Below are 12,154 nucleotides of genomic sequence, written 5' to 3' on the forward strand. Positions count from 1 at the left end.
GCACGACATGTTACGCTTATAAATGATTTATAACGCATAATTTCAAAATCCGAGTCTAATTACAAGAGAAAAGCGGAGAATAAAAACATCGCGCGAACGACAATCTCATAAATAGCCAAGCGGGAATAATTGTTTCGCTCTCCCGTGTGTGTATCTCCCCCCCCTCCTTCCTCTGTAATTTCGAACTTACGTAGTTCCCACATACCATGCGTTTCGCGTTAACGAGTACGCGTGCCTGTGAGAGAAGCACGGCAGCAATTTCATGGATTTTGATGAAGAATGCGAACGGACGCGTGCGCGTCTACACGCACGATTAGGGCGCGGACGTAGTTATTATCATCGCGCGTATCACCGATACGCTCCGGTGGCTTTGCATTAGCGTTCACGCGATCCGCAGGATACGCAAATCACCGCGTGTGGTGAATCAGCTTCCCCTTTTTCTTGTTTCTGTGTTTCTCTTCTTCTCTCTTTTTATCCCCACACGACAATGCGGTTTATCGATTGCGCGCGGGACTCTTTGATCATCTGCTGCTGGCGCAGCCGGACGCCACGACGTGAAACACGCGCGCGCACCGCGCGGTGATAAAATTTTAGGCGGCATGGGTTTTCATTCGTTCGCCATTGTTCTGCGGTGTAACGACGGGAAGAGTTCGCGTCCATGGTGATGCGGTTCGAACAATGCGCGGCGCTTTGAAAATCGTGTCGCGCTTAGGCGCGAATTCTTCCTCTTCTTCTACTTGTGCGTCTGCGAAGCTTTACTGCTCTGCACCAACCCTTTCGTCAGAGTACGACTACCAGAGTACGAAAGTAATTTCGCGCTTTGACGCGACAAACGCGCGCCCGAGCGTAGTTGATAATTTGTTACGTCGGAATAATCAACTCCGTTATTTTTCTCCTTTCTTCTTCCGCTTCTCTCCCTTTCTTCTCCTGTCGCTTTCTTTTGTTTATTATTTTGTAGAACTTTGCAAGTTAATGAACTGTCTCGACTGAAAGCGAGAGAGAGAGAGAGAGAGAGAGAGAGAGAGAGAGAGAGAGAGAGAGAGAGAGGAGGGAGAGAGAGCCAAAAGGAAAAGCGGCGTTGCTTTGAAAAATTTTGTACGCCCCCGTTTTTCGTTTTCTCCCGCTTCAGAAGAGACGGACGTCATTGTTACGTAATAACGACAACGTGCATTAATGAAGGTTTCCCTGGCGCCGCGAGAAAGAAAAGAACAGGAACATTATATTAAATCACAGAAAAATGAAGTATGTGCCTAAATGTTGAAACGAAAAAATGGAGGAAAAGGAATATTCACCGTGAATTTATTTCACCGTGTCGCGCGCTTTTTTTCTCTTTCCCACTTTTTTATTTTCTTTTCTTCTCGCAATATTGTTAGCACACACACGCGCAGTCGTTTCTGCAATCTATTATAAATATTCAAAGCGACACGCGTGTTTTATTCCGCGTGAAAGTATCTCTCTTTGTCGTTTCTTTCGCGGATCTATCGCGACTCCGACCGCGCCCCGTTCTTCTACTCGCCGAGCGTCTGAAAAGCTGTGGTTTTTTTACACGTCGTTTGAGCGTATCTGTTCGTTTGTATCACCGTCGTGTGCGTTTCTTTCCCTCTTCCTATTTTTCATATCGTATTGCGACTGTTCATCCTCCTCTTCCTCACCGCCGCAACGGCGCTGACCAACCAAGTCTCTCTGCATCCACTTCTTTTCTGACGCAGCGAGCGCGCGCCGCGCATTGATGAAAATCTCACTTCAGACTTGGCGCGCACGGCGCCCTAACGAGCGGTAGACTGGAAAATGCACAACGCTATTTTTGCACATACCCTGCGTCTTCCACGCATTTCCATATTTCCGCCGTCGAGCTTCGCCCTCCCGTATTTGCTCCTCTCCGACATCTTCTCAGACTCACACAACTTCCTCTTTCTCACCGCTAATGACTCGTACTCGGCAATCGAGTGTATAGAAGCGTAGCGGTGTGTATGTGTGTGTGTATGTGTGTCTATATGTGTGAGTATAAACGGGATAAGTGAAAACGATCCTTCCCATACTTTAAAATTGATCGACCGATGCTGAGAATTTTAATTAAAAGCGCCAGGGCTCGTGTTTACGTATGCCAGGTACTTGCTGAAAGCTTTTGACGTAGAGAGCGCGCACATCCGTGTACATCCCGTCTGTTCCGCGTTTCTTTTTTTCCGCAGTACTCATTGATTCATTAAATGTCTGGTATTATAGCTCCGTTTGAAAATATCGACAACGTGGCGCGAGCAAAAAAGTCGAATATGACGTAACGAGGTATCGCCGACGCGGTATCTGCGATTAATCTGAAAGGGCAAACGTTGTGATGAATTAAAGCAGGAACTGAATAATATTGGAGAAACATAAATATAATATTATTGAGCGACCGAAATTATACATACATATATGTATAAACCGAATTGTGTGTAAGAAATTTATCGATATATTTGCTTGCTCGTTCTCTTCCGTTCTGCAAATATTACCGAGCGCTCAGGATGTCGAACGCTAACGTATGTAATCTATATTTTTTTAACCTTTACTGACTCTTGCTGACTTTGATTTTCATCTCTGATTGTAATCTATTTTCGTTTAAATTTTTTCTGTTCGACGTTTCCTCTTGAATCTTTCCCGCGTATTTTTGTTTTTTCACGGCGCGGAAACTTGATGTTTGATGCGCATATGCGCAAACTACCGAAGCGGCAAAACAGGATTCTGTGTATGTCCAAAAAAAGAGAAAAGAGGAGAAAAACGATTTCTCTTATGATAGATGTTGAGCGCGCGCGCTCTCCCACTTGCTGCCCACCACTGCATGGCGGCGAGCTATTTCTCTGCGTGCGGGGAGAGAAAGAGGAAGAGAGAAGCAAACGAAAGGAATAAAATTTCTAACCGCGAGTTCCTTATCCTGTCCTCCGTCTGCCGCTGTTCTTCGGGTATTATAGAACGTATTTTTATTTTCCACCGACTCTTCCCCTCGTGTGTCACCGCGCGTAAAAAATTACCCACTTAATGCCGTCTCACCCGTTCGAGTCAGTATGATTGTTTTACGTAATATTTTTTGGAAACATGTTTTTGTCTCCGCTCCCCTCCTCTCCACCTCCTCTTCCCCCATCTACCTCTCCATCTCATTTTTTCTCATCAACATTTTGCAAAAATTGCGCGCTTACGCGGAGAATATTTAATCACTATTTGGTACGTACAAATGGAATTAGCGGACACTTACATATATTAAAGATAATAATTCGCGCAGCAAAGTACATAATGAATTTTCATATTGAATTATTATTAGTGGCAAAATTTCTTCTGCTTTTCAATTTGCGGAAGTTAATTGGTTTCACTGTTCAACGAAATTAAGCCCACAGTTGTAGACGTATTATCTTCTTTCTCTCCTTTAGTGTTCTTTTTTAACAACACGTTCCGTTGAGTCAGCTACATTGTCTTCTTTCTTTTCTTTGACGGTGCTCTTTCGTAACAACATTTTCCATTCAGTTATATGTTTCCTACTAGCTACAGTAATTGTCTTTTTCCCTTCTTTGACGATGTTCATAGCGTGTTTAACTGTATTTTGCACGAGTGTGCATTTGCCGAGTTTAACACTAGCGTCGAGTACATTCGATTGGAATAATTATTCGTAAGCTAACAGATCGATATCGTGAAACTGGAGACAAAGATACAGTTACCCCAATCTTAGGTCGATAATGTATCGCGGCGCGCAGTCGCTCGTATAAAGTAATGCACATAATTTGCACCCCACCGCAGTAATTGCCGAGGAAGTAATTATCAGAGAAACGCTCGATATCGCTTCCTCTAGATGGGATTAATACTTTATGAACATAATGTGCTCTAATGCAACCTCTACTACGAAATGTAAATTCAAGCGTTAACTTTTCGAGCGCCTCATTCAAGTTTCATCCGCGATTAACCCCGCGAGCTTTTACCGTTAACAGCGTCGCTATATATGCGGGAAATTATTTTCTTCTTGCTGTGACATTCCTTTCCACACAATTTTCTCTCTCCTCCTCCTCCTCCTCCTCCTCTCTTTTCTCTTTTCTACATATGTATATTTTTTTTAAACTTTGAAGTTACTCTCTGCTTTATTTTAAAACTGATTACGTAGTTCTCAGGATATTAAATATTAATTATATATACAGAATGATCAAGTCTTTACAAACTAATATTCGTTTATACACACTAATATTTAAATTAATAGTTTTATTCAATTTTAGTTGTTTTAATTTTTTATTTCATAGATTCTAGGAGTCGTTATTTAATCTATGCTAAGATAGAACTTTGTCCCGTCTGAAGGGGTAACTTTAAAGTTTCAAATAGATATTTACATGAAATCCATTATTTCTACATAATTTATGTTACGTATCAAGCAGTTTTGCCTTTTTATAGCTACATATATAAATTTCAAGTCAACACGAAATGCACGAAAATATTTGCAGGAATGTCGAACGTTCGTCACGGGCTACTGCAATTATACGTCACGATCGGGGTGGCATTATCGATGTCTCTGTCGCAAGGGCGCATTGAAAAGGTATTCGCGAACTTCGTCGATGCACATCTCTCGGGCACAACGCGCGTGTCGTTGAAGCTTTATTCATCCGGTGTAAGCGGCACCTCATAATTCTACGAAATTTGAAAGCTCCCTTTGTGAGCTGCAATGGAGGCATTATAATGCCTCATCGTTCAATACACAAAGAGAGAGAGAGGGAGAGAGAGAGAGAGAGAGAGAGAGAGAGAGAGAGAGAGAGAGAGAGAGAGAGAGAGAGAGAGAGGGAAAGGGAGAGAGGAAGAGAGAGAGAGAGGCGTCTCACAGCACTTTTTAACGTCGGGAACGTGCCTCTAGGCATTTATCAAGCTCCTTGTCTCCTCGCACTATTATGCCGCTCACGTGACGGAATATACATCAGAATATATATCTGCCGTCTTATCTAACTTATTATATATATTTATTATTATCAAGAATTTGTTGTTTTTCCTCCTTGCGCGACGAGGAAATTAGCGACGCTGATAGTGCCTAATTTTTCTCCTTAACGTATTTATTTCTTTCCTTTTATGTATTTACGTATAATAATATACTTTTTAATGATATTGTGAAGATATCATTTGTTCTTTCCAAATACGTAAGAAAAGATAATATTTTTTAAATATATTATATAAACAATTCAGTGTTCAGATGTTTCCGTTTTTTTATCATAACTTTAATTAGGATTTACATTTAAAACGTGACAGGGAAAAGAAAACGCGAAAATTAGATAGACAGGAAAAAGGAACTAAAATGTTTTATGTTGCTATTATTGGTTAAAATTGAAGAGAAATTGAAGAGAAAACGGACAGATGAAGAAATGTATAACCGCGCATTCTTGCATAAAATATGTTAACACATCGATCGATTGATTTTCGTTGATTATGCAAAACTTTATCCGACGATTGAATCGTTTTTGAGTTACCAAAGATACGGTAAATAAATGTAACTCGAGACACATACATCGTTCACTTCGTTTCATTGGCTCTCTATTGGGTGCATAACCGATTTTTCAAATACAATTATCCATAATGCAGGGTGTTCAAAAAGTTCCGGTACGGCCGGGTAACTCTTGAGGTAACCTTCTGGGTCAAATGAAGGTCAACCCCGTTTTTTCAAATAGAAGCATGTGTTTTTGATAGCGGAAATCGAAAGAGCGTAAAAAATTACGTCCAAATATATCCTTAGTCATGTTGACCTTTGACCTCTAGAGGTCATTTTCAAGATCATTGAACCTTACACTTCCGTAAGTTACGTAATAACGTGAGTTCCGTAAGTAACCAATGTTTCAAGAGTTACCCGGCCGTACCGGAACTTTTTGAACACCTTGTATAATGAGACACGGTAGTATCACGGTCACCGATGAATCGCGGCATCCAATTTGTTAATAAATGCACAAAATTATTCTTCATATACGTTTAACAGCAGAAAGTATTGTATAAGTATGAAAAATGTGTTACAAAATTACAAATATATTTTCAATGAGTAAACAATCAACATTGACAGAATGTTATTGGAGTGAAATTTGATGGAGCGAGTAACGTTTTCTGAAATGTAATTGTTGATGTTATTTCAACAATATTACGAGCAACTTTAATACTTCAATGTTTTTAAAGCAGTTTTGCAACGTTTGGAAAGACATCCGTGATATGCATGACAGTATTTTAGAGATGCTTAGAAAATATTAAAGGAGTGCCTTATCTAGAAACTTTAACGGCGAAAAAATATTTTCTTGCTACAATATTTAGATATTATTAATATAATCATATTAATTGCACAAAATTACAAATATTTTTACACGATAAAGATGGAAGAGAAAAAGAAATTAGAGCATTGCTCAATGTGTGACGAAAATGATAAAAAATTTCAAAACTGTCATCTCAAGCTATCAACTTGCATAAATATGTGCCTTATAGAAAAGTTTTATATAAGCTTATATGTACTTAAAATATATTCAATAAGAATTTTATTTAAGTTCGTATATGCTGAATATATTATCGACACTTCTGGAGTATGTCAAATTTGACATTTCCTTAAGTGAGAAAAAGAAATACATCACTTAAATGTGAAATCAATATTCCAAGCTGTCGGTCTAAAATTTCTTGCTTATTGAGTTTTTCTCTCTAACGAAAGAAGCCTTCGCTCTTCGCTGCTCACCTTTATCGAGCGACCTGGCTAGTAGGATCGTCGGCAGGATCAGGAAGACCATGTACCACGAGAGCCGGTCCCGCATCCTCGCAAGGTTCCAAGTCCTCCTAGAAAAAGGAATATCCAGTCGCGTCACAGTTTTCGACTTACGACATGCTGCGCGCGCTCACTTTTGCCACACCAGCGTATATTCACGGTACGCTCAGAATGGAATTTCATGCGGCGCACGGAGAGAACTCGGTTTATCACGCACCGAAAAATCTTCTCCGGCGACGGGCGTAGAACACGTCGTGATACGATAGAAAAATGTGATTCTTACTCTTGTACATGGACGTGCATCTGCAAAAACGTTAAGGACGTAATTCTCGTCTGAATATCGTTCATGAGTCGCTACACTCAGCGAAATATCAGCGCACTCAGTGCCGAATTTATCAGATTTTCATGTTTTACAGCAAAAACCTCTTCTACGGTAATATTCGTTTAGCCGATTTCAACGATAATGTAACACAATTCGTAAGATATGGTTCGGTATTAAGCTCTTTTCGATTCCGTTTTCATTTTTTTCGTCATGTTTGACGTTGCGGGACGGTTGGATCTTGAATGTATCATTGTTGAACAGAATAATAAGATAAATGTGTCCCAATTAGTGACAGTAATTCTAATTCCTGATAATTGTGTACATGTTCTCCTCAATAAATCACGAGTCTACGTATAGCGATGCAGATATTCTTCAACTTCGTGCTACTAAATGATACTCCAGTTATTTCTGAGAAAATTTTATAAATAAATTAAAATATTTCCTTAAGTTAAAAGAATATAACAGGATTAAAATCCTAAATGTTCAAAAGCTCTCCAACGAAATCAATTCTTTATACATAACTGAATATACATATACGTTACTAATGTATTAATTTATTTTCACGATGAAATTACTTGACCGCTAATTGGGGTATATATTTATCTTATGATAAAAAAAGAGTTTTGCTTCTAGTCAAGTATTCCGAGGAGAGAGCACTGACTTCCACTTATCCGCTCTGCTGTCGAATTTATTTCAGCACAAACGACCTGAATGATAAAAGTATCAGTCAGCTACGCTCAACGTCCTAAAACGAGGAAAGAAGAAAATAAAATTTGGCAGTTACGGGAACAATGTTGCGGACGTTGAGCGGTATGTATACGTCGGGACACATGATAAAGAATGCAATTCAGTCTGTAATTGAAGAGACGGACGCGGATGAAAAGCTAAATTAAAGCTAAACGCGAATGGAAGGCTAAATTAAAGTTACCGATAGCTTGAAACATACACGGACGAATTTAACCAACATGAGTGTGTGTGTGTGTGTGTGTGTGTGTGTGTATGTGTGTGTGTGCACGCGCGCACGCGGGGACACACAAAAAATCGTGTACTCGTGTCCAACTCGTTGAAAGCGGGGGCACCCTGCATTGCACGAAACGCACACGTCATATGATGTTTATTCCAGCACGTGCAGCAATGCCGCAACGCGATGCATCAGATCTCCGGATGAACGCGATACCGCACGTTTTTCGAAGCGCAAAACAATTTCGGAGCGACACAGAGCACCACCAGCGGGAAGTGAACGCTATCGTGTGTATTCGCGCGCCGCGAAAATAAGGGGTACGTACCTTTAGAAAAGTACGGGATGGAAAATCGCTGGTGCATCGCTGCTAATTTCGCGGATCGTAGCAACGAAGTGTACGCGTCGCTGGCGCTTCGATTTGATGTCGCGTCGTTACTGTCGCGTAGCAATCGACGGGATCGAATCGAAAAGCGTCAGTGTCATTTTTGCGATCGTGCACGGCCAAAATTACGCAAATTTCCCGGTCGTCGCGATCGGGTTTCAATCGCTTGTTAGCCCAAAACCTAATATAAATTCCAATACGACGTAAAACAAGAAGAAGACATTTGTTTTTTTAATATTTTTCTAATTACCGCAATTCAACGATGCATTCAGTGATTGTTACGCTAAATTTACGCCTGAGTTTCACCAGGCTTGTTACGTTATTTTATTGTTACGTTATTTTAGTGATACTTTGGTAATTGTATAGAAAAAAATTACACGTCCAGAGAAGGTGGGATCTCTATGATTTTAATATATGTTGTAAACGATAGGGATCTGAATAAAATTTATTGTAAAATTATTTGAGTCATATACAGTTTCCGCGATCACATTAAAGTTTTTCAAGTTTTTATTATGTCGAAAATGATTTATTTTTTTACTCCAATCATATTGCTGTTCTTCTTTCTTTACATTTTTTATTTACGTATATCAATCTCCCTAAGTACATTTTAGTCCACAAACAGCTTGTCGCATATATTCGAATCTTTCGCTTTTTTGAATCGATAAGTCTATCATGTGGTGTACTAAAATGACAGATCCTAAAAAAAGAGCAAATAACCCTTCGCAAGGCTTGAGCTTAAGTGACTTAAACATAAAAATATTTCTTTATAAAAATGCTGCTACACTTCTAAACTCAAACTTTCGCACTGGTTTTTTAGGATCTGTTATTTTAGTATACGTCAGACTCATCAAGTTGGATAAGGCGAAAGATTCGAAGGATATTTTCACGGGAAGTAGCTCGTGTAAACATAAGAAACGCAAACGAAGAACGACAACATGACTGATATGTTTGGAATGATAACAACTCAGTATAATAAAGGAGAAAAGTATAATACTTTAAAGTGACACAGCTTGTAAACTGTATGCAACCCCGACATGGTTTAAAATATACAAATGAATTTCATTCTTTATAACATAACTCGTATAGCAGTTTGATTTAAGTAGTTTCCAAGTTGGTACCACGTCCACCATGAATCTGATATTTCGGGAACAATCTAATATGCTCTTTCAGAGAGAGCAACAACTTGAATATTTTTAGGTACCAAATTCAATATTTCTCTACACCGCGGCAGTTTAAAATATCAGAACGTATATTAACAGTAAAGAAATCTCAGATATGTGCGACTTGTTTTTTACATAATTACCGATATTTTAGTTTTTCTATTTGTTATTTTTATAAGTATTTAGTAAAATTATTTTTAATATGATAGATAAGACTACAAACGAGTAACAAGATTTCCGCGGACATTTGTTGATCAACCAGATACGACTGACATGGCAGTTCACGTGTTGATATATTTTTAGAAAATGGAACATCCCTTACGATTCGGCCGTAGACTTTGAACGATGGTTCCGTCATTTGACGGCGCTAACGAGCCGAGATTGCGAAAGCACCACTCCCTCAAGAATTAACGCAATGTAATGCGTTATATTTCATAATGAGCAGGAAGGAGTTAAGCGCGTCGGATCGCGCAACGTTCTCTTGTCTGTCCGAGGGTTGCGTAATTCGCGCAATTATACGGCTAGCGCGTGCTGATTAAACCGTGCGCGGCAAGTTTGCGGGGTTCGGGAAAACACGGTCGTTTCTTGCAAACGTTACCGCCGTTGATTCCGGACGCGTTAATTGGCCCGTTAAAGTTTTGCTTGCGACGCGCGAGAACGTGACGCGTAGCGCGAACAGATTCGGGTTGAACGGGACTCGAGGCGAGTTCGTGGCTGCGAAAGAATTAACATTAGTTCGTATTCGTTAATGTTAATTCGCTCGTGTTGTTTCCCGCCCGGCGTAATCTAAGCAACGTATAATTAAAGAACGATCAGGCACATGACTCCGTTTAATCGCGTCTACCGCAAGTACGAGTAGTACAATTAGTGATGATGCACGGATAGTAATGGGAAAACAACAGAGAGATATTTAGGGAAATAATGAAGTATCACGAAGATCTATATCGCTGTAATAATAATTAGGATAATAATAATAATTGAAATATATTTCTAGGAATATTCAAATAAATTCGGGATTGAAATATCCACGAATATAGTGAGCTGGCAGGAGATGCTTCAAAAAGTTTTAGATGAGTTGTCAAGATCTTTTGAAGCAATCCATGAAAATTTAAATCATAATCGCGTACAGTGCTCACGGAATGTCAAAATTGCGAGTTCGAAGAGAACCGTATGATATTAATAATTTCGCTATTTCATTGCGCAAGCCGTCTCCATAGACTCTGCATCTTTTTATGTAACAATGTAAAACTGACTTAATATTGTTTGTATGAATATGGAATGGAAAGTTGTTACTGTCAAATATACGTGACGTTGGTCTCTCGTGCGAGATCGGTGCGTAACGTTTTGGTGCTCTCTTAAGTACAATCAGTGTATTCACTGATTTGTAGAGATGTGCGAACTATTCGAATTCGAATCCGAATCTCTATGATTCGAATCTGAATAATTCGAATAGAAATCAAATACATTGTCGTTTGTGTTTGTCAGCTATAAAACGGGCCATCTGGGCCTGTATGTTTGAACCTTTAACTTGTAATTAACTTAACTTATAACTAATAACTTAATTATAAATTACTTTAATTATTTAAATATATATTTTACTTTAAGATGATATTACATTATCAATATTCCCTTTTATATTAAAATCTTCCATCATTATTTGCGTGTTTAATAGTCATGTTAAGTGTTTTAATGATTCCATTCGATTTCATTCGATTCGATTCGAATTCGAATTTAAAAAATGAGATTCGATTCGACATAAAAATCCTTGATTCGCACATCTCTACTGTAATCTTCTTTTACTTCGTTTGTTTCAAATTGCTTTACTTAAAACTGATGGTTCGGTTGCAAATATAGCCAATGAATAAAATTTTGCTGAGAAAGGGTTAGTTAATAGTAGCGACTGTTCTCATTATTAATGCGGTTTGCAAATACAGCGTGATCGCACGCGAGACGCATAAAATTCGTTAATTCCACCGTCGTAGACGCAGAATGTTACATTCGGTACAGCGTGGGGAGAATTTGTGTGCTACAGATGTTGCAGTGAAGTCTTGCTTTCACTGATCGAAATTAACGTATAAAAGACGTATAAAACAAAAAGGTAAAGCGAAGATTTCTTCATTGAAAATCACCAATTACCGCGGAAACACCGTTTTCATTGATGCAAGCACAGAAACATTTTTAACTGATTCATTTTAAAAGAGTAGCGAACATGTTAAAACAATGTATCTCTTTCGTGTATTCCCGCAATATTTCTTGAATACCCATTTTCAGTCGTAAGCATGAAAATAAATTCATCATTAATTACGTACAAAGATGCACCTTTCCATTGGATCAAAATGGCATACTTTTTAAATGTTATAATATTAAAGATACCGTATAAGCATTGGAAAGAGTTGGCTAGAGAAGACGACGTTGTCCGCTCGCCATATATATCCGCTTTTGCGATTCGCTCCGTTTGAAAAGAAGCGAGGTGCAAGTGGAGGGTTGCCTCGCCGTGGCGTATCCTTAATAAAAGCCGTAATTGCGGTAGGTCCGCCATTTATCCGGGTGTAATCGCCGGCGCATCGGGCGGACACCGGCATGTTTACCGGTTTCACCGGGCGTATGAAAA

General features: G+C 39.2%; 1 protein-coding gene and 1 long non-coding RNA gene across 4 annotated transcripts in view; one reads left to right on the top strand and one right to left on the bottom strand.

Annotated features, from left to right (window-relative positions):
- Window positions 1-12,154, bottom strand: part of dpr12 (defective proboscis extension response 12) — a 357,607-nt gene that overhangs the window by 163,445 nt on the left and 182,008 nt on the right. For all 3 annotated transcript variants that reach the window (XM_011139984.3, XM_025298143.1, XM_025298144.1), the window contains one exon: window positions 6,692-6,789. In XM_011139984.3, the coding sequence (XP_011138286.1) occupies window positions 6,692-6,767 (76 nt within the window). In that variant the 5' untranslated portion in view covers window positions 6,768-6,789. The remainder of the gene's footprint in view (window positions 1-6,691; window positions 6,790-12,154) is intronic.
- The window catches only part of LOC112588396 (uncharacterized), a 260,117-nt gene that overhangs the window by 76,521 nt on the left and 171,442 nt on the right, over window positions 1-12,154 (top strand). The window lies entirely within an intron of this gene.

The sequence above is a fragment of the Harpegnathos saltator genome, unplaced genomic scaffold, assembly GCF_003227715.2.
Source record: "Harpegnathos saltator strain DR-91 unplaced genomic scaffold, Hsal_v8.6 scaffold208, whole genome shotgun sequence".
NCBI lineage: Eukaryota > Metazoa > Arthropoda > Insecta > Hymenoptera > Formicidae > Harpegnathos > Harpegnathos saltator.